At 39.5% G+C, this 21,235-nt stretch overlaps 4 protein-coding genes and 2 non-coding genes across 9 annotated transcripts; 1 reads left to right on the top strand and 5 right to left on the bottom strand.

The window, feature by feature from the left end:
• The first annotated feature begins 737 nt into the window (after positions 1 to 737).
• LOC106440720 (F-box protein SKP2B-like) lies at positions 738 to 3,141 on the top strand. Of its 4 annotated transcripts, none has more exons than XM_013882454.3 (5): positions 738 to 865; positions 1,128 to 1,353; positions 1,580 to 1,928; positions 1,993 to 2,134; positions 2,612 to 3,141. In XM_013882454.3, exons 2-5 carry the CDS (start codon positions 1,151 to 1,153, stop codon positions 2,983 to 2,985), a joined length of 1,068 nt encoding a protein of 355 aa, XP_013737908.1. In that variant the 5' UTR covers positions 738 to 865; positions 1,128 to 1,150; the 3' UTR covers positions 2,986 to 3,141. The 4 variants fall into 4 exon arrangements, with proteins under 4 accessions (XP_013737908.1, XP_013737909.1, XP_013737910.1 ...); XM_013882455.3 differs by having other exon boundaries at positions 858 to 976; XM_013882456.2 differs by lacking the exon at positions 738 to 865 and adding an exon at positions 897 to 973 and having other exon boundaries at positions 1,126 to 1,353.
• Positions 3,142 to 3,605: 464 nt separating this feature from the next.
• Positions 3,606 to 5,777, bottom strand: LOC106444579 (chaperone protein dnaJ 10-like). The gene is made up of 9 exons (XM_013886034.3): positions 5,522 to 5,777; positions 5,402 to 5,461; positions 5,226 to 5,308; positions 5,011 to 5,149; positions 4,792 to 4,921; positions 4,369 to 4,706; positions 4,212 to 4,292; positions 4,000 to 4,131; positions 3,606 to 3,909 (listed from the first exon to the last, which is right to left on the bottom strand). The coding sequence occupies exons 1-9, from the start codon at positions 5,606 to 5,608 to the stop codon at positions 3,829 to 3,831; spliced, it is 1,131 nt and encodes a 376-aa protein (XP_013741488.1). The 5' UTR covers positions 5,609 to 5,777; the 3' UTR covers positions 3,606 to 3,828.
• Positions 5,778 to 6,046: 269 nt separating this feature from the next.
• Positions 6,047 to 6,118, bottom strand: TRNAQ-UUG. Its single transcript has one exon. It is a non-coding gene; the product is annotated as a tRNA-Gln (tRNA).
• Positions 6,119 to 6,510: 392 nt separating this feature from the next.
• LOC106440719 (carboxyvinyl-carboxyphosphonate phosphorylmutase, chloroplastic) lies at positions 6,511 to 8,315 on the bottom strand. The gene is given in 6 exon segments (XM_013882453.3): positions 6,511 to 6,908; positions 6,911 to 7,234; positions 7,319 to 7,343; positions 7,423 to 7,505; positions 7,739 to 7,812; positions 7,904 to 8,315. Coding segments are annotated over 6 exon segments (1,020 nt in total). The 5' UTR covers positions 8,197 to 8,315; the 3' UTR covers positions 6,511 to 6,687.
• A 659-nt stretch (positions 8,316 to 8,974) lies between these two features.
• Positions 8,975 to 10,666, bottom strand: LOC106440718 (psbP domain-containing protein 4, chloroplastic). The gene is made up of 5 exons (XM_048761511.1): positions 10,286 to 10,666; positions 9,861 to 9,964; positions 9,608 to 9,719; positions 9,285 to 9,512; positions 8,975 to 9,185 (listed from the first exon to the last, which is right to left on the bottom strand). The coding sequence occupies exons 1-5, from the start codon at positions 10,566 to 10,568 to the stop codon at positions 9,121 to 9,123; spliced, it is 792 nt and encodes a 263-aa protein (XP_048617468.1). The 5' UTR covers positions 10,569 to 10,666; the 3' UTR covers positions 8,975 to 9,120.
• A 2,489-nt stretch (positions 10,667 to 13,155) lies between these two features.
• Positions 13,156 to 13,262, bottom strand: LOC125589413. The gene has a single exon (XR_007325606.1). It is a non-coding gene; the product is annotated as a small nucleolar RNA R71 (small nucleolar RNA).
• Positions 13,263 to 21,235: the final 7,973 nt, after the last annotated feature.

Below are 21,235 nucleotides of genomic sequence, written 5' to 3' on the forward strand. Positions count from 1 at the left end.
CACTACGGTAGAGAACATTCATTATTTCACTCTCTTCTAACAGATTTTGTGAATTGGCTTTATGCAACTCTATAAGTAATATTTAAAAATTAAAACTAAAAAGGAACACCTAAGTAAAAAAATAACATCTGTACTCCGGCAAAAATCCCAAAAGTCCAAGGTATATTCCATTAAAACATCAACTAGGATAGAACCATCATATAATAATAGAATCTCTAAACTATAGTATATAGCTTAGGGGCTTCCATGATTTAAAAAAAGAAGAAGGATTTTACCAGCTTCTTCTTACTTTCCCCCAGCTTTTAACAGTTTTTGGGAGTTTTTCCCTTGACGGGTCAACGGGCCCCTGAGATATGTGTCCATTCATTCATTATGCAACTCGGCTTCAAATTTAATCAATTGTATATACTTTTCAAAATCATGTTGAAGTAGTATATTATCTAATTAATTATTATCTAATTAATCATATAGTTATAAACCATTTCCATGAGATATATTGTTTTCTTGGTGTTTTCCGAAACTTTCATGTTATTATTATTATAAACTACAACAAATTGTTATCGTCAACATATTACAAACTATAATCATATTACAACGGTGATTAATTATGCAGCTAAAAAAGAAAAAGTCGAACTGAAGATAGATTCATAGTAATGTATCACCACTCAAATTTAGACACGTGTCATATCACGTGTCATATACATATCCGGTACGTTTAGTCTTGCCTCTTTCCCCTTTTATAATACAAACTTCTTTTATAATTTTGTTTCTCCTCTTTCGTTATCATCCTCAGGAGTCACGAGTGTCCACGGATTCATTACAAAGAGCAAGAAGTTTCAAGAACATTACAGAGAGTTGTTCAGAGGTATGATCAAAATAATTTCGATCTTTAAATAAATAACAGAGGATTTATGTTTTTGCTGAACAAAAACGAAGTGAAGAAAAAAAGACTATGGTCCTACGTTAGTCAAAAAGAGTTAGGAAGAGACATAAATGTTGATTGCGTTTTAGTTTTAGTTTCAGTTTTATTTAATTATCTTACGTTTGTCGTTTTCCAAGAGATATTAGTAAATGTCATTTCTCTCTCTGTTTTACTCCTAATCTCTCAGTTTCTTTTGTGGTGGTAGAATCAAGAAACCGCTTAACCGAGATGATGAGTGAAGGAGGATCACTTAACCTATGCTTCGAGAAGATGGAAGGAAACATGATCACCGAGTGGAAAGATATCCCTGTGGAGCTTCTCATGAGGATCCTTAACCTTGTTGATGATCGGACGGTCATCATTGCTTCTGGTGTTTGCTCTGGCTGGAGAGATGCTATCTCCTTCGGTCTCACTCGTCTCTCCCTCTCATGGTATGCACACAACTTCTTATTCTATATTTGTTTCATTGTTTGTGTGATTGTGTTGTGATGTTTCAATTAGACTGGATTTTGTAAATATTTAAGATTTAATATTAATTTCTTGATGAAACTCAATCTGAGATTAAGACAGTTTCTTGATGATGGTTTTAGTTTCAAGATTATGTAATAAACTAGGAGGATTTGATTTTTTTTTTTTTTATGTGTGTTACTTGTTTAGGTGCAAGAAAGACATGAACAGTTTGGTTCTGTCTCTCGCACCAAAACTCGTCAAGCTTCAGACTCTAGTACTAAGACAAGACAAACCGCAACTCGAAGACAACGCAGTGGAAGCCATAGCGAATCACTGTCACGAGTTACAAGATCTTGACCTAAGCAAAAGCTTGAAACTCACTGACCACTCCCTCTATTCTCTAGCTCGCGGCTGCACTAACCTCACTAAACTCAACCTTAGCGGCTGCACTTCGTTCAGCGACACTGCTCTCGCGTATTTGACAAGGATTTGTAGGAAGCTTAAAGTTCTGAATCTTTGTGGTTGTGTGGAAGCTGTATCTGACAGTGCATTGCAGGTACCATTTTAAAAATTTTGAAATCTTTATATATACATCAGCAAACTGAAATAAATTTATGCAGGCTATTGGAGAGAACTGTAGTCAAATGCAGTCACTAAACTTGGGATGGTGTGAGAAGATAAGTGATGATGGTGTCATGAGTTTAGCTTATGGTTGTCCTGATCTTAGAAGCCTTGATCTCTGTGGCTGTGTACTTATTACAGGTAAACACTCTTAAAGTATAAGACTTTAAACACAACCGGATGAAACATTTAAGCCGGCTCCAAATTACTCTTTGTTTCATGGAAAGTGTTATTTTGAAAAAAAAAAAGACCTATCTCGTCTCTAGTAGTGTATGGTTCCGCTCAAATTGTGGCATTTTAGAATTTCAATGCAATTTATATTTATTTTAAATTTAATATTAATTATAAAATGCATTTGATTTTATAAATAATTTTATTATACTATCGATTAAATAGATTAAATAGATAAGCTAATAAAACCGTAAATGCATTTTATTTATCTTTTTAATCTCTGTGAAAAATATCAAAACAACATTTTTTTTTGCAAAATGGAGTATTATACATGGGTGGCATCTCCCAAAATTGTCGATTTTAAATTAATATTAACCTAAATATGTTTATGGTCTCATGTTGTTATTGTTATTGTTGTTGTTGTTGTTGTTGTTGTTGTTGTTGCAGATGAGAGTGTGGTGGCTTTGGCTAATCGTTGTGTACACTTAAGGTCATTGGGGCTATACTATTGCAGAAACATAACCGACAGGGCCATGTACTCGCTGGCTCAGAGCGGAGTGAAGAACAAACACGAGATGTGGAGATCGGTTAAGAAAGGCAATTTCGACGAAGAAGGACTAAGAAACCTTAACATTAGCCAATGCACTTACCTCACACCTTCAGCTGTTCAAGCGGTTTGTGATACGTTCCCTGCGCTCCACACTTGTTCAGGCAGGCATTCACTTGTCATGAGCGGTTGTCTGAACTTAACATCGGTTCACTGTGCTTGCATCCTTCAGGCTCACCGCACACACACAGCTTTACCTCACCCGGCTCATTGAACTAGTGTGAAGACTAAAGGGGTCTCTCTCCCTTGGTATGTGTACATACAAGCCTAGAGGTTAAATAAATAAATGCTTGTTTGTTTGAGTTTGCCTTTGATCATGTAAGCAACCTTGAAATGATTTCAAATTAATTTACCTCTTAAGTTTTAACAAGTTCACAATCATAAAATAACATGTAGCCACTAAATCTGAAGTTGGAAACTAATAATTAAATATTTCTTCCCTTTTTTTATTAAACAACGTTTTAAGGTATTAAGAAAATATTAAACGTTTGTTTTCTAGCCAAGAACGTCATTAGTTATTTATTTAACTATAATTTAACCTATTATAATGCAAATCAGAATACCAAATGTTATATATTATAAAACATTAGTAAATTATTTTCAAAATTCAAAATAAAAATAGTTGAAGATGAAGTGATTGAGTTGCAAACCAAGATTCAGGCAAGAAGCGGTAGAGAAAGAGAAGATGTGCTGAAACTATTGACAAATATATCGAAGAGGTGGGGGAGCTTGAGGTTTCAGAAAAAAAGGTTTTGTTAAGTAAAAAAGGTTTGTCTGAGATCATTTGGCCCTTATGGTTGTTGATAATTGTTGAATACTCAATTTGAGTGTGAATAGCACCAAATGGAAAGAATATTATAACAAAACATAAAGCAATCTTGTAAATGATTACAAAGTACAAATAGTGCGTTTTTGTACTTATTTTAACACTTTGTTAAAGTTTGATCCATCAATAATCATCATTGCAAAATATAAATTTTATATATATAAAGAATAAATAACTTTGTGGCTGCAATCACATGCCCATGTGATACCATCACTTTCAGTGTGGTATTGATCATTTGCCCTTGTATACGATTTCATCATCGTCTACATCAAATGCTGGATTGCAGAGACATCTAAAGAGTCTACCAATGCCCTGTAAAAATGTCACAGTCAAGAACCTGAACCTCTGTTTATAAATTTAACAAATAGCATCATGGAATGAAGTCAAAAGTGATAATTATACCTGAGTGAGCAGAGGGGTTCTGTATGAAAGTGGCTGTGAAGAATCATCATCGCTGCTACTGTCATCATCATCATCACTGCTGTCTTCATCTTCTCTTCTTGATGTTGCACCATTCCTAGATTGCTTTCCTTGCTGCACAAGCAGTGCAGCAACAATCTTGAATGAGCCACAAGAAACAAAAACAGATCAAACAATGTTGATATGATTTAAACCTGAAAAATCTTGCCAAGAATCTTGAGAGCCATTGCTCTAGACTTAAGCTCCTCTTTCCTCAAGTTGTTTTCACGCAATACCTAACCATAGTTTCAACAATCATCATCATCATCATATCTTGAGTTCCAACAAACATAAGCATCCAAAAGAACTCACCATCTGACACACATGCAACAAAGTCACTTCAATGTCAACTACATTGAGTTTCCAAAGAGATCCCATAAGTGTTTCTTTGTTTGTCTGAATATGAGACTCCAACTCATTCGCAGGACTAGCTCCATCTTTCTTGAATCGCCTGTTACTCTCTTCTTGCAGCTGAAGTAACTGAAAAGCACCTTTGGCTGCACTCATCTGTGACTTCCAAGAATGTCCTTTGTTCCTAACCCATTCAGCTACAAAAGGAACCCCCAAGTAAATAGCTCTCTTCCCAAGCTCTTGAGCTGCTTGTCTTGTGTATACATATCCAATTGTATTCAACATATCCACTCCAAAAGCTATAAACAAATCCATTCATAAGAATAAATGTTTTTGTGTAATTAACTAACATGTAAAATTAAAAAGGAGGGAAGGAGACAAGACCTGCATCTGAAAGCCTCTTGGCTTCAGACTCAGCGCGGTGTATGAAACCTTCTTTGTCTCCATGGACGTATTGGTTTAGAAAATCTTTGAGAAACCTAGCTAGGTTCTCTTCTCTTTCTCTCTGAACAGCCTACAAATTAAAAAAAAAGGAAGAATGATCTTTGTTTATGTAAAGATCATATATGGATATGTTAGTTATAATATATAAGTTTGATTTGCCTTTAGTTTGTCATGAATCTGATCAGAGTTTTCTGTTTCAGAAGCCATTGATGCAACAGCTAAGTGACCAATATAATCCTCAAATAGTTCACTTCCAAAGAGTAGAGCGAAAACAGCCGTTGGATCAACCATTGTTTCTCTGAATGATCAAAAACATTAGAAGAGAGAAACAACACATTGTTTATTCAAGAATCAAGAGAAGAAGAAAACATTACTTGGGAGCTGAGAGTTTTCCAGTCTGATCATACGCTTCACGCAGAAGAGGATCACTCAGAACCTGGTAAGCTTCACCTAGAACCTGTTCCGTGGCCAAGAAGTAAACTCTTGATTTTATCAAGATTATTTATTAGAAAAAAAAACAAGAAAATGGGTGACAATATAAAGAACTTGCCTGAAACTTTTCAGCAGCAAGAGGATCACCTTGATTCTTATCAGGATGAACTTGTCTTGCCTAAAGATTTAAGAGTTAGTCATCCAAGAACAGAAAAATCTCTAAAGAAAACAAACAAACCTTGATGTAATAAGCCTTGCGAATCTCTTCCTCAGAAGCGGAGGGAGTGACACCAAGAACATCATAATATACTGTTTCCTTCACCATGATCGGATCAAAGCAAGAGATGAAACTTTTTTGTGTAGATAAGAAAATAAAGGTTGGTTTTGTGGATTGTGTGTGAAGCTTTTAGGAGATATGGGGAAGAAGAAGAGGAAGTTGGGACACAAGAGAGGTAGGGTGTGTGATCTGCTTGAAGAAGCAAATAAAGAGATGTCTTTACAGTTATGCACTTTTGATTTAATAAATAAAAACTTTATAGCGGGGAGGCTACACTACACTTTCACCATCTCTTTTTAACTGTCCACTCAACTGCTTTATTGATCTCATGCCTCCTTTTTTATTATTCCATTGCTTTTCTGTCTTGTTGAACGTACTGAAGAAAAAGAAGATGATGATGGTGATTTATGCAATACGATTGTGATCTGGTGTATCTTATCATTTAGCCAAATGGATATTAAGGTGGAAAAAAAAAATCAAAAATATAGGTCCTACCGGGAGTCGAACCCAGGTCGCTGGATTCAAAGTCCAGAGTGCTAACCACTACACCATAGAACCTTGTTGTCTTAAACTTTACTGTAACGTTATTTATAATTGGAACATTATATACCAGGAATTGAATTGAGGTTGACACTTGTAGGAGGAGCGTATGGTTTTTCTTGTACCAACCACCCTTTTTCTTTTCTTTTTTTCAGGATCCAAATGGTGACATTACATATCAATAACTGCGGTACAATTCTAATGAAATGGAAGAAATATTGAATAAATATAAATTAAATACAATTCAGTTAATCATTAAAATATAAATTATAATTGGTTACTTATTAGTTATGTGGATGTAAAATTAACTTGTATATTTTAAAACTAAGAAAAATAATTCTATAACAGAGTATATTATAAAACAAATGGAGTATCAATAGTTTTTTTTTTTGGCTAAGGATTTTCTGATATCTAGGAAAATACGAACTTCTATACGACTGCTGAAGTCATATTATTGTCTTATTGATGAGACAACTGCTCAAACAATCCTCTGACAATTAGCAAACAGAGGAGCTTAAGACACATTTCAAAGAAAAAGAAAAAGAAAAAAAAAACCACTTGTGCCTCTGTAGTAGCAGCAACCCTCTTCATGACTTTGTAGTCGTCCCAAGAGCGTTCCTAAGGTTCGAGTAACGAGCCTCGAGCTCAAACCACGACTCCAAATCCACCAAACTATTGAACTCCTCAAACGTAGCCATCTTTTCCAAGTGACCCCTCGTGGTTCCGTTTTCTTTAAGAGTCTTGAGAACATCCACAAGCGCTCGAGCCGATGCGTAGAGCGCGGTCAAGGGGTGAACAATCAAGTGAACCCCATTTCCTTAAGCTCCTCGGGCGTGTGCAGCGGCGTGACTCCGCCTTCGATCATGTTGCAGACTCTGAAACCCTTCGTGCGTTTGCCTATCTCCTTGAGCTCGTCGTCGTCTCTAGGTGCCTCCACAAAGGAAGCATCCGCTCCAGCCTCCATGTAGAGATTGACACGCGCAATGGCGTCTTCGAGTCCTGACTTAGCAGACGTGGCACGTGCGTCTGTTCTCGCGACGAGGAAGAAGTCAGAGTCTCCGATAGCGTCTCGCGCTGATGCTATCTTGGCAGCATGTTCTTCTGCTGAGATAACTTGTTTGCCACGCATATGACCTAACACGGAAAACACATAAAAGATCATAAAATGAAAATGATTATCATCACAATGACTTGATGAAGAAGATGTGTCACACTTACCGCATTTCTTTGGCCATGCTTGGTCCTACCAAAAACAACCAAAAAAAATTGTCAAATTAACAAATCAAATACAATAAGACACAACAAAGACTAATTGCTTTTACCTCAAGGAAGCAGCCAGCAGCACCAGCTGCGATCAAGTCTTTCACAGTTCTTTGAACGTTTAGTGCATTTCCTCCACCAGTGTCTGAAACAGATCAATGAATCTTTTAAGACAAGAGCTATTCATAGTTTCATCTCAGTTATGTTCTAACTAAAGAATCAACAAGCTTCTGTTATGTCTCTTTGCATTCTTAGTAACTTGTTTTATTGAGTTTACTACCAAAGTTTGAAACTTTATTTTTGTCTGAACCAAAGATGTAAACTTTACTAACAAAGTTGGAAACTTTTTTTTGTCTGAACCAAAGTTGGAAACTTTACCAGCATCTGCAATGATGGGTATGTTAGGAGCCGAAGCACAGACCGACCGTGCCGTCGCAGCCATCTCGGGTGGACTAAAACGACAAAAGAAAACAAATAAAACGACAGCAAACAAACAGACAAACAAAAATAAAAGAAAGAAAATAAAGAGAGTCAAAGGCGCACGTTAGCAAACCGAAGTCCGGTTTACCCAAAAGAGAAGCGGAGAGAGCGTAACCGGAGATGAAACCGGCCGAGAATCCGGTTTGCTGCACGATGGCGGCTGATAACGCGTCGTAGCATCCAGGCATGAGGATACTGCCTTGTTCCTGGATCAGACGATGGATACGTGTTTGGATCCTCGCCGTCGGATTAACCAATCTCGCCGCGCGAGGATTGGTGCGTGGGGATCTCGGCGAAGCCGTAAGGTTTAAGGTGTTGCATAGGGAAGTGGGTTTGACCGCCATGAGCAACGACATTCTTGGAAGCTGCTCTCTCGATAACTCTCGTTATCTCTCTGTATCCGTGTTGTTTTGATTGGATAGTGGAGCAGACGAGATAACCGAGGCCGATTAAATGGACCAGAAGTTTAAGTGTTTGGTTAGGTGAACACACCCACGTGCTTTGGCTTTTAATTAGACAGCGCGCGTGGGTAGTTCATGTCTTATCTTGTTGATTACGTGGGTTTGGTGGTTTAACCAGATATACTGAGATTGAGGACTGAACCGGGACCTATAGTGTGAACCGGCACATGTATTCAGATTTTCAAATCGGATTTGGGTCGGTTCTTTTAGGTCTTGATGGTTAAATGAAATACTGAGATTGAATCATGTGTACTAAACCGGAACTTCTAGTGAACCAAGGTGTAGGTACGGGTATTTGAATCTTCGGGTTGAAATTCATGAACCTCATAACCTGTAATCCGATTCCGATTGGCCCTATTTTCGGGTTAGATCTGGAGCTATTTAAGATCACGTAGTGTTTTGGATCGGTTCTAGATCAATTCAAATCTCAATTTTCGGAACTATTTAATAAAATAAAAATCCGGATATTCGAATAGTTTACCAAAAAAAAGATCGGTTCGAATAATATATTTAGTAGCCGGTAAAAACCTAAACCAAGGATAGGTCGAATGCACAATATATCAAAAAGATTTGCTTCCGTTGCAAGTAAGTCGCAAAAATGGATCCTTCCCAGTGAGGGGCATAGACAAACCACGAGGTTCTCTCTTCTTATCAATCTAAATAGAGAACACCGTACGTTGAACTTAAATGTACTACTCGTATTTGGTTCATTGTATAAGGTGCATGATTCTCAACTTTATACAAATACATTATGTACGAGAGTGATCATCCATTTAACTTTATGGATCAAAAAAAAAAAAAACTTTATGGCAAATGTCTCTAAACAACTCGGAAGGAAGTAGCTATCTTCTTCAGATCCTTGTAGTATCTCTTCCATTGAAGCCCTTTAGCATCAAAACATAAACCAAAATTTATTTATAATTAATGTATAAAACAATAAAAATTGATTGTAGCAAACATACAAGATAGATATATTGACTCACCGTTTCCGGTGACACTGAACAAGTAAAGACGGTTTCCAGCAGCGGTTGCGGTGATGAGCACGTGAGGTGGCTCTAGCTCGAACTGGTAATAGAGTCTACCATCGTGTTCCGCTACATTCGAACTTAACACCTTCCCTTCAACGTTTTCTCCGATAACTTCTGGTCCAAAGGCGTTGATCACCTTCGCTGGTGTTCCAATGTTTTCAATCTTCACGTTGTCCCCAAGGTCTGTCACAAAACCATTTATTGAAAACAATAATAATCATTACACATGAAATGTTAGACTGAGAATGAAATATTTTAATGGGAGAGAGAGCGCTTACTATCTGCAAATCTTAGAACGGGAGCTACAATTACAGACAAGCGGCCTTCTTTAGGACTAGCAAATCTTAAGTCAATCTCAGTGCCACCAAGATCAGCTATCGATACAGGTACCTATAGATTATAAACAATAACAAATAAGAAGAGTCTTGGAGGGAGGAGCTTCTCGGAAAATCGACTCGTGACCATCCATAGTTTAAATGGGTAGCTGGCAAAAAAAAAAAAAAACAAAGAAACAGAACCGAGTGACCAAACCTCATTCCAATCTTGAGGAACAGAGAAGGCGTAAGGGATAATAGGACTCCAACCAACTCCATGCCCTCCTGACTTCTCGTCTGGTCTACGGTATGTTCTCCAACCTGTCCTGAGAGCATTCCAATTACATTCTCACCCCCACAAACTCAACAACAAATGTACCATATATACCTTTTTTTTTTAATGAATGTTAAAAAAAAATTCAGATAAAAAAAAACTTGTTTACAATGTGTGACTCTATTCTAATGTTGCAGGGAATAGAAATTGAAGAATACAATACAGCTCCAAGTATCAATGTCTAAAGCCTAAAGATTTGTTGAATCTATATAATTTAATGGATATAAAATCAAAATTTTAAACCATTAACTATCTATTTACATGCAAAATGTAAATTATAAGCAAAAAAAAGACAGAGAGACGCGAACCTTCGTCGTCAGGTTCAGACAGACCAGGAACTCTCCCGGCGAGAAGACCTTGTTTCACGACAGCTAACCCTTCCCCTGGAAACGCTAAAGACGTCGAAGAGGCCAGTGAGAGCCCAGAAGCCGTCGCTAGTAATGATCTTCTACTCAAAACCTTAGGAGACCACTCGTCTTCGTATCCTCCAGGAATCTCATTGTTGACTCTGTGATGAGCGGCGATTTTCTTGTGGTGTGGATGAGGATGACAGGAGAAACTAACGCGGAACCGAAGCAGGGCCGTCTCCATTCTTTACTACTCTGTTTCGAACTCGCGATACCTGAGAAATGGCGTTTGATCAAAACAGAGTGTGTGGCTGCTATTCTGTTGTGATTGATACTAATAGTTTATTAGCCTCACACGTTTCACTGCGGTGTCATTTTGAAGCGCACACACACACACACACACAAAGATAAGTGATTTAAAAAAAAAAAAAAAAAAAGATAAAACGATTCTTATTAGTTATGTTTTAATTTCATCCTAACATATATTCTGGTGATAAGATTTTGTATATTGCAAGTTCACATACATAAACGAATCTATTTAAATGAGAATTATTTGATTGATCATTCATATTCAAACTCACAAGTTTTTTAGCAATAAGCAACCAAAGCTAATGGTGAATCCTAGCTATATAGAGCAGTGGTGGATATAAATGTTGAAGCGGATAAATTACTGTGATTTTAAATATTATTAAAATTGTTATTACTTACTTTTTCAATTTTTACATATCCAAATGTAGCAGCAGCCGAACTGATATTCCGTGTTTTTAACGGTTTTAAACTCGTTTTGGAGCAATTAAATGGTCGGTTTTAATTAATGTTTTGGTCTATTTGATGCGTTTTGGTGTTCTTAAGTGTAATATACAGGTTACTAGATAGCTTGAAAGAAAAGAACGCATTCGGGATTTATTCAGAAGCAAGATGGACCGAACAATGGACCGAACGAGAAGTACTGATCGCACAGAGCCACGAGATCGACCGATCCGGGCTACCTGGATCGACCGATCCCAGGCTTTCATACATGAGATCGACCGATCCGAGCCATGTGGATCGACCGATCTCAGGCGCTACGGGCTCCACACGCACAAACGAGCTTTTCACTCCTTTTTACCCACTCCCCTCAATAATTCAGGGAAGAACTCGACTTTGGAGACTCACAAAAGACCAGGGGGCGACCAAGGAGGAGATTTACAAGTTCTAGAGAGAGATTTGAGTGTTTTGTACTTGTTTTGGTGTGATTTGTGAAGATTTGTAAAGGAGTTCATCTCAAAACCATTTGGAGAAGATCTTCTGAACCTTTACTCTGTTTTAATACAATCTTATCATGTTTTCTTCATCAAAATCGTTTTGTTCTTGCTTAGTTATGTGTGAGTAGTCATCTAGTTGGGTTTAGGGGTTCTCATATGGGATTTCTTGATGTTTTGATCCATAAAACGTGTGTAGACTAAGGGATTACGTTTTGGTTCTTCATCTAATGGATTTCTTACTGCTTGAACTGAATTGATCACTTAGTTCATGATTTCAGATTGTTTGATGCACCGAAAGTGATTGTTTGAACTTCCGAAAATACTTTAGATGAGCAAAGTGTCCTTAACCCTCGGAAGTTGATGTTATTGCGCTTTGTGAACATATTGAACCTGTTCTTAATGCTTGTTTTGAAATTGAAACTCAGCGGAAGTTAGTGTGGAGATTTCTATAACATAGAGAATTAGCGCTACGGAAGTAGGTTAATTCTAATATCGTGTTTGAGTTCTAGACGGTTCTTAATATATCCCTGTGTCTTTCATTAATTGTATCTTGATTAAAAAGAAATCCCTGAGAATTCCCAATGCCCAACGTTTGTTTTAAAATAGTTTTCAAATCGTTTAAATCATCTTTTTACAGCTTGTTTATGTTTTGTGACACCTAAGAAAATTAGATAAAAATCATCAAAAATATATCTTGATTCGCTGTAGCTATTAACTTGTCTGCAACTCTACGTGTGATCATCGGTCCCTGTGGATTCGATCCCGCATTACTACTGCGTACTTTACTGTGCACTTGCAGTTAGATAATCGGGTTAAAACTCGAGACATCAAGTTTTTGGCGCCGTTGCCGGGGACCATTTGGTCACCCTAGAGTTAATGATCAGTTTAAGACTATAGCATTTTTTTTATTTTGTCTAATGTTTCTGTCTTTCTCTTTCTGTTTGTGTTTTCAGGTGAATGAGCGGATTTCATACTAGAAGCAAAGGACCATCGAATTTAATACCTTTGGAGTTAGAGCTCGGACGCCTAGAGAGACAAGTGAAAAAGAAAAGATTTGAGTCCGCTGAAGAGGTTGAAATGGCTGAACACCAAGAAGACCAATTTCAGGACAACCCGCAAAATCCAATTCCTGTAAATGAACGAGAAGGCAACAATGCTGGTGATAATCAGCAGGCTGGTGTAGCTGCAAGACAACAGGCTGGAGACTATGGCATGCCTAGGATGACGCTTGCACATTATGATACACCAGATGCATTCTATGCCGATCGTTCTGGGATTCGCCCACCTCCCATTGAGAGAAGAGACTTTGAGATCAAGACTGGTCTCATTAATTTGGTGGAGAAAAATCCGTTTCATGGAAACCCGTCTGAGGACCCGATGTATCACTTGGAGCATTTTGAGCGAGTCTGTGACACCAGCAGACATAATGGAGTTCCTCAAGGCGCTTTGAAATGCAGGTTGTTCCCGTTTTTCTTAGCTGATAAAGCTATCAGATGGTTAAAGTCCATCCCTCCAGGATCTCTTACTACATGGGAAGAGACAAGAGCTGCTTTTCTACAACATTTCTTCACCAAGTCAAGGTCCACATATCTGAGAAGCAGAATTGGAAGCTTTCAGCAGCTTGATTCAGAAAGTTTTCATGAGGCTTGGGAGCGTTTCAAGGAGTACACACAGGACTGCCCTCACCATGGCTACACTGATGTGAGTTTGCTGAACATTTTCTATAATGGAGTTCATGAAGAGAGTCAAGATGCCATGGACACAGCAAGTAATGGTGATTTCATGACCAAGACTGTTGAAGAAGCTTACACCTTGTTGAACAACCTGTCATCCAGCAAAGCAAACCGCAAGTCAAGGTTTGATACCAGCCAGAAGGGTGTTGGTTATGAATCCAAGAAGATAGATGAGTTGAATGCCAAGATTGAGATGCTTCTCAAGAGAGATCAGAAATCTGTGAAATTTGTGGAGGAGCAAGGCTATCGTTCCTCACAAGAAGCTGTTGGTGATGATTCAAGTGATATGCAGGCTGATGTGAACTACATTGGTGGTCAAGGAAACTACAACAGAGGCTACAATCAGAACCTTGGGTGGAATCAAAATCAGCAAAATAATCTGTCTTACCGGAGCAACAATGTGGAGAATCCACAACATCAGTCCTACCCTCAGGCAGGAAACAGGCAGAACCAGAATCAGAACCAGAGTGTGTTCAACCAAGGATTTCAGAACAGAAATCAATATCAGGGGAACAACTCGGGCAACTCAGGATTTCAGCAAAGGCAGCAGTACAACAACTATCAGAATCAAGGAAATGCCTCTTCGTCACAGCCTTCTCAGGATAACGAAATTAAGAAGATGCTGCAAATGGTGCTAGAAGGTCAGAAGAATAGCACTGCAGAGATAAACACCAAGGTGGATAACATGTATGGAGAGCTTAATGGGAAGTTCGAAGCTTTGAACACCCATTTGAAAGTTTTGGAAAAGCAAGTTGCTCAAACCGCCTCCAGCAGCAGAACAGCACCTGGATTTCTACCAGGGAAGTCAGAGACGAATCCAAAGGAGTTTGTGAATGCTATAACACTTAGGAGTGGAAAAACGATTGAGGAATCGAAAGAAAAGAGATCGACCGATCTCAAGAACAGATCGACCGATCCAAGGGGAAGGAGATCGACCGATCCGGTCCATCTGGATCGACCGATCCCGTGTCGACGAAGCCAAATTCCTCTGAACCTGAAGAGGTGTATGTGGCGCCTCCTGCTTATGTTCCTAAGGCTCCATACCCATCCAGACCAAGGCAGAAGATCAAAGAACGTGAGTACGAGAAGCTAAAGAACCTTGTTGGGGAGTTACATGTGAGATTGCCATTTGTTGAAGCGGTGAAGATGGTACCTTCTCTTAAAAGGTACATGAAGGAGATTCTTACCGATAAGATGAGCCTAGAGCGGGGTGTGTTGATGCTCAATGAGGAGTGTAGCGCAGTTCTACAAAATGTCATGCCTAAAAAGCGTGAAGATCCCGGAGCATTTGTTCTACCATGCCGCATTGGATCACTTACTTTTGAGAAGAGTCTCTGCGATCTGGGTTCAGGAGTGAGCCTAATGCCTTTCTCTGTCTCTGAGAGGCTAGGCATGACGAACTACAAACCTACAAGGATCTCCTTGGTCCTTGCTGACCGATCAGTGCGAAGACCAGTCGGTGTACTAGAAACATCCCTGTTGGTGTTGGAAAGGGATATGTGCTTACCGATTTTGTAGTTCTGGAGCTGGAAGAGGAACCTAAAGATCCTCTCATTTTGGGCAGACCGTTTTTAGCTACTGCTGGAGCCATGATTGATGTACAGAATGGGCATATAGACTTACGTCTAGGAGACATGGCGATGAGATACAATGTGGAGAAGGTGCTGAAAAATCCGACTATTGATGGACAGACTTTCTGGGTTGATACATTGACTGAACTGGTGGAGGAAATGGATGAAGAGTTGCACACTGATGATCCTCTACAAGTCGCATTGACCCAAAGGGAGAGTGAGTTCGGGTTCATGAACCAAGAAGTGGTTGGATTTTCTGAGATTTTGGATTCAGCCTCACCGATTGAGAAGCATGTCGCCTATGTCAGCCTTGAAGACTCAGGCACCGATAAAACCGTCAAACCGTCATCCTCCCAACCAGATTGGAGTGAGGAGAATGCTCCAAAGGTGGAACTTAAAGCCCTCCCAGCTGGGCTGAGGTATGCATTCTTGGGACCGAATTCCACATATCCTGTTATTATTTGTGCTAACCTGAATAATGTGGAGACCGCTTTGCTTCTTTCAAAATTGCGAAAGTATAGAAAAGCATTGGGGTACTCTTTGGATGATATTACAGGTATTTCTCCAGATCTTTGCATGCACAAGATTCACTTGGAGGATGAGTCAAAGACGTCCATAGAGCACCAGCGAAGACTGAATCCCAAACTGATGGAAGTTGTGAAAAAGGAGATTCTAAAGCTGTTGAGTGCAGGGGTGATCTACCCAATTTCAGACAGCACTTGGGTGAGCCCGGTTCATGTGGTTCCTAAGAAGGGTGGCATCACTGTCATCACAAATGAGAAGGCTGAGCTGATTCCTACCAGAACAGTCACAGGGCATAGGATGTGCATTGACTACAGGAAGCTAAACTCAGCCACAAGGAAGGACCACTTCCCACTTCCTTTCATTGACCAGATGCTGGAAAGACTAGCCAACCCCCTACTACTGTTTTCTCGATGGTTACTCTGGGTTCTTTCAGATACCCATTCATCCAGACGACCAAGAGAAGACAACATTCACCTGCCCATACGGTACTTTTGCCTACAGGAGAATGCCCTTCGGATTGTGCAATGCTCCTGCAACTTTCCAGAGATGCATGATGTCGATCTTTACTGATCTTATTGAGGACATTATGGAGGTTTTTATGGACGATTTCTCAGTCTACGGTTCTTCATTTAGCGACTGCCTTGCTAATCTGTGCAAGGTGCTGGAAAGATGTGAGGAGAAGAACTTGGTGTTAAATTGGGAGAAGTGTCATTTCATGGTGAAAGATGGCATTGTTTTGGGTCACAGGATATCAGAGCAGGGTATCGAGGTTGACAAAGCAAAGATTGAAGTTATGACCAGCCTACAGCCTCCCAGGACAGTGAGGGATATTCGGAGTTTTCTGGGACATGCCGGTTTCTACAGGAGGTTTATCAAAGACTTCTCTATGATAGCGAGGCCACTCACCCGTCTGCTGTGCAAAGAAGCGAAGTTTGTTTTTGATGCTGACTGCCTCGCTGCGTTTCAGATTCTCAAGAAGTCTCTAGTCAGTGCTCCCATTGTGCAGCCACCAGATTGGGACTTGCCATTTGAAATAATGTGTGACGCAAGTGATTACGCGATTGGAGCTGTTTTGGGGCAGAGAAAAGACAAGAAACTCCATGTGATCTATTATGCCAGCCGAACGCTTGATGATGCTCAAATCAAGTATGCTACCACTGAGAAGGAGTTGCTGGCAGTAGTTTATGCTTTCGAGAAGTTCAGGTCCTATTTGGTGGGCTCGAAAGTAATTGTGCACACAGATCATGCAGCCTTGAAGTACCTGATGACGAAAAAAGATGCTAAACCGAGACTCTTAAGGTGGATCTTACTCCTACAGGAGTTTGATATTGAGATCAGAGACAAGAGAGGAGCAGAAAATGGAGTGGCAGATCATCTTTCCCGAATGAGAGTGGAAGCTGAAACACCACTGGATGATACATTACCCGAGGAGAATGTCTATGTGATCACCTTGCTGGAGGATGAGTATTTGGATCAGGCTGATTGCTGTGCCATGAGACAAATTCAGGATGATCTCCCATGGTTTGCAGACTTTGCAAACTACCTATGTGCTGGAATTGAACCACCGAACCTGAAGGGATATGAGAGGAAGAAGTTCATGAGAGATGTGAACCACTATTACTGGGATGATCCCTTCCTCTACAAGAGATGCTCAGATGGTTTATTCAGGAGATGCGTTCTGGAGAATGAGATGCAAGGGATTCTTTTCCACTGCCACAGCTCAGAATACGCAGGCCATTTTGCAACATTCAAGACGGTTTCTAAGGTCCTGCAGGCTGGTTACTGGTGGCCTACACTTTTCAGAGACGCCCATGAGTTTGTCTCAAAGTGTGATGCATGTCAGCGGAAGGGTAACATCAGTAAGAGAAATGAGATGCCCCAAAATTTCATCCTTGAAGTTGAAGTTTTTGATGTATGGGGAATTGATTTTATGGGCCCTTTCCCATCTTCTTATGGAAATGAGTACATCTTGGTTGCGGTTGATTATGTCTCCAAGTGGGTGGAAGCAGTAGCCAGCAAGACAAATGACTCTAGTGTTGTCAAGAAAATGTTCAAGACAGTCATTTTTCCAAGATTCGGAATCCCGAGAGTGGTTATTAGTGATGGAGGCTCTCACTTCATCAACAAGACGTTCGATAAACTGCTGAAGAAACATGGAGTAAAGCATAAGGTAGCTACACCTTATCATCCTCAGACAAGTGGGCAGGTTGAAATATCGAACCGAGAAATCAAGGGAATTTTGGAGAAGGCTGTAGGCAAAACAAGGAAAGACTGGGCTGTGAAGCTTGATGACGCCTTATGGGCGTATAGAACCGCCTACAAGACTCCCTTGGGCACCACTCCTTTTAATCTGGTCTATGGAAAGTCTTGTCACCTACCTGTGGAATTGGAGTACAGTGGTTTTTGGGCAACGAAGTTGATGAACTTCGACATTAAAACCGCAGCAGAAAGGAGGATGGTTCAGTTGAACGAGCTGGACGAGATTCGGTTGAACGCCTATGAGAACACCAAAATCTACAAGGAAAGAACTAAGGCATGGCATGACAGAAAGATAATCCCGAGAGACTTCGCTGCTGGAGACAAAGTCCTTCTGTTCAACTCTAGACTCAAGCTATTTCCTGGAAAGCTTAAGTCTCGTTGGTCCGGACCTTTCACCATCACAGAGGTTAGACCTTATGGAGCTGTTGTCTTGGAAGACAATGGGAGGAAATTCACCGTCAATGGGCAGAGGCTAAAACCTTACTTCACAGATGCAAAACCCGAAGAAGGAACCAACATTCCTTTATCGGAACCCGATCTCGCCTAAGGACAACAAAATAGTCAGGCTCGCGACTTTAAACAAGCGCTGAGTGGGAGGCAACCCACATGGTTTGATTTTCTTTCTCTTTTGTGATTATGTTTTCTTGTGTGAATTGATTTTTGGTTGTGTTTTTAGATGATTTTCAGGCATGTATCACGATCAGGCAGAGATCGATCGATCCTAAGAAACAGAACGGGCGATCCATGTAAGAGATCGGTCGATCCGACACGTATGGATCGGTCGATCTAAGGCGCTCACGACACCGCTGCTGGACCTGAGGCAGCGGAGGACTCTGACGATGATGGAGCCTTGGAGAGGCGCTCCAAGAGGCGCACTGACCGCAACGCCTGATCGGTAATCTCTCTTGGAATTATTTTCACACCGAGACGGTGTGAAGTAAGTCTGGGGGAGGATGCTACTTATGTACCATATTGCTTTTATCTCTTTTATTTTCTTAGTTTATCGGATTTGATTGTGTTTAAAAAAAAAAAAAAAAAAAACTCTCTACGTATTTTTCTCAGACCCTGTGATGATTATTAGACTATTTCCTTGTGTGTTGTGCATTACATTTCATATTGACCATTTTTCAGGACTGTTAGCGCAGACAAACCGAGGAACCACTTGACCAAGCAACCTCTCCTTAAATCTTTTATCAAGTCTCGGTGAATTGTAATCGACTCAACTATTTTTGACCATTAATGAATTTAATTTCTTTTGACCAGGAATCAACATCAGGAAACGGTATACCATATACACATTCAGGATTTCTTTACCACATTCTACCACTTTTTAATAATCCTGAATGGCCAGACTCATCAATAGTTTGGTACCACACCTACACCTTACCCTTTTATTTCATCTCCATGCATTCTTACACACTGATCATATGTGCATACATGTGCAAAAACAATGGAGAGATTAGGGTAGACATGGTTCATCCGACTGCTTAGGTAGGATCGGAACATTTAGGTGGTTAGACACGGACCTGTGTGTCTAGAGGTGTAAATAGAAAAATTGGGTGTTGTAAGTGTGTGATTGCATCGCAGTGTATATATTCGATTTCGGTTTGTATAAGTTTTCGTTCTAAAAAAAAAAAAAAAAAAAAAAAAAAAAAAAATGAAATAAAAAAAAAAAAAAAAAAAAAAAAAAAAAAAAAAAAAAAAAAAGTTCATGTTTATATCTCATTCAGTAGATTTGATTTAGACATTTTATTTTTATTTTGTGTACTAGAGATGATGCTTTGTTTTAATTTGGGGTTAGAGTTTGAGATTTGTGGGTTTTGATCATTTGAGACTTGAGCAGTTCGAAAACATGGTTATCAATATACTCGGTCTCTCCAGCGATTTTGCATAATGTTTTGCATTTTTTTTTTTGTTATCGCTGATACCCACAAACACTTGAGCCTCACCTAATTAAACACTAAAACAGCCTCCCAAACACCGAGCCCGTTATACCTGATGGAGATATCTTTGGTGGAAAGGTCACGCACTTTTTAATGAATGTAAAGAGTTGATTACTTGAAACTGAGACTTGCAGGTCTGAAATATGGAAAGGTTTGCGCGGTCTTGGTGGGGATTTGGAATGAATGCCTTGACAGTCTCTGATTTAAGTGGTTAGCGAAATCACAAGGTAAGGTCTACTGAGGGTTAGTGAGCTCCCAAATTTTAATCCTCTTTACTTGAGGACAAGCAAAGATTCAAGTCTGGGGGAGTTGATATTCCGTGTTTTTAACGGTTTTAAACTCGTTTTGGAGCAATTAAATGGTCGGTTTTAATTAATGTTTTGGTCTATTTGATGCGTTTTGGTGTTCTTAAGTGTAATATGCAGGTTACTAGATAGCTTGAAAGAAAAAACGCATTCGGGATTTATTCAGAAGCAAGATGGACCGAACAATGGACCGAATGAGAAGTATTGATCGCACAGAGCCACGAGATCGACCGATCCGGCTACCTGGATCGATCGACCGATCCCAGCTTTCATACACGAGATCGACCGATCCGGCCATGTGGATCGACCGATCTCAGGCGCTACGGGCTCCACACGCACAAACGAGCTTTTCACTCCTTTTTACCCACTCCCCTCAATAATTCAGGAAGAACTCGACTTTGGACTCAGAAAAGACCAGGGGCGACCAAGGAGGAGATTTACAAGTTCTAGAGAGAGATTTGAGTGTTTTGTACTTGTTTTGTGTGATTTGTGAAGATTTGTAAAGGAGTTCATCTCAAAACCATTTGGAGAAGATCTTCTGAACCTTTACTCTGTTTTAATACAATCTTATCATGTTTTCTTCATCATCAAATCGTTTTGTTCTTGCTTAGTTATGTGTGAGTAGTCATCTAGTTGGGTTTAGGGGTTCTCATAGGGGATTTCTTGATGTTTTGATCCATAAAACGTGTGTAGACTAAGGGATTACGTTTTGGTTCTTCATCTAATGGATTTCTTACTGCTTGAACTGAATTGATCACTTAGTTCATGATTTCAGATTGTTTGATGCACCGAAAGTGATTGTTTGAACTTCCGAAAATACTTTAGATGAGCAAAGTGTCCTTAACCCTCGGAAGTTGATGTTATTGCGCTTTGTGAACATATTGAACCTGTTCTTAATGCTTGTTTAGAAATTGAAACTCAGCGGAAGTTAGTGTGGAGATTTCTATAACATAGAGAATTAGCGCTACGGAAGTAGGTTAATTCTAATATCGTGTTTGAGTTCTAGACGGTTCTTAATATATCCCTGTGTCTTCCATTAATTGTATCTTGATTAAAAAGAAATCCCTGAGAATTCCCAATGCCCAACGTTTGTTTTAAAATAGTTTTCAAATCGTTTAAATCATCTTTTTACATGCTTGTTTATGTTTGTGACACCTAGAAAATTAAATAAAAATCCATCAAAAATATATCTTGATTCGCTGTAGCTATTAACTTGTCTGCAACTCTACGTACGTGTGATCATCGGTCCCTGTGGATTCGATCCCGCATTACTACTGCGTACTTTACTGTGCACTTGCAGTTAGATAATCGGGTTAAAACTCGAGACATCA

Source organism: Brassica napus, chromosome C6, assembly GCF_020379485.1.
Source record: "Brassica napus cultivar Da-Ae chromosome C6, Da-Ae, whole genome shotgun sequence".
Taxonomy (NCBI): domain Eukaryota; kingdom Viridiplantae; phylum Streptophyta; class Magnoliopsida; order Brassicales; family Brassicaceae; genus Brassica; species Brassica napus.

What these genes read in the sequence shown, in the direction of transcription:
- LOC106440718 (XM_048761511.1), bottom strand. Translation starts at nt 10,568, where the DNA reads ATGGAGACGGCCCTGCTTCGGTTCCGCGTTAGTTTCTCCTGTCATCCT. An exon ending in GTCTGAACCTGACGACGAAG is followed by an intron (nt 9,965 to 10,285) that starts GTTCGCGTCTCT and finishes CTCTCAGGACAG; the next exon opens with GTTGGAGAACATACCGTAGA. An exon ending in TTCCTCAAGATTGGAATGAG is followed by an intron (nt 9,720 to 9,860) that starts GTTTGGTCACTC and finishes TATAATCTATAG; the next exon opens with GTACCTGTATCGATAGCTGA.
- LOC106440720 (XM_013882456.2), top strand. Translation starts at nt 912, where the DNA reads ATGTTTTTGCTGAACAAAAACGAAGTGAAGAAAAAAAGACTATGGTCC. An exon ending in TGGTCCTACGTTAGTCAAAA is followed by an intron (nt 974 to 1,125) that starts AGAGTTAGGAAG and finishes TTTTGTGGTGGT; the next exon opens with AGAATCAAGAAACCGCTTAA. An exon ending in ACTCGTCTCTCCCTCTCATG is followed by an intron (nt 1,354 to 1,579) that starts GTATGCACACAA and finishes TTACTTGTTTAG; the next exon opens with GTGCAAGAAAGACATGAACA.
- LOC106444579 (XM_013886034.3), bottom strand. Translation starts at nt 5,608, where the DNA reads ATGGTGAAGGAAACAGTATATTATGATGTTCTTGGTGTCACTCCCTCC. An exon ending in GCAAGGCTTATTACATCAAG is followed by an intron (nt 5,462 to 5,521) that starts GTTTGTTTGTTT and finishes TTAAATCTTTAG; the next exon opens with GCAAGACAAGTTCATCCTGA. An exon ending in TGTTGCATGTGTGTCAGATG is followed by an intron (nt 4,293 to 4,368) that starts GTGAGTTCTTTT and finishes AACTATGGTTAG; the next exon opens with GTATTGCGTGAAAACAACTT.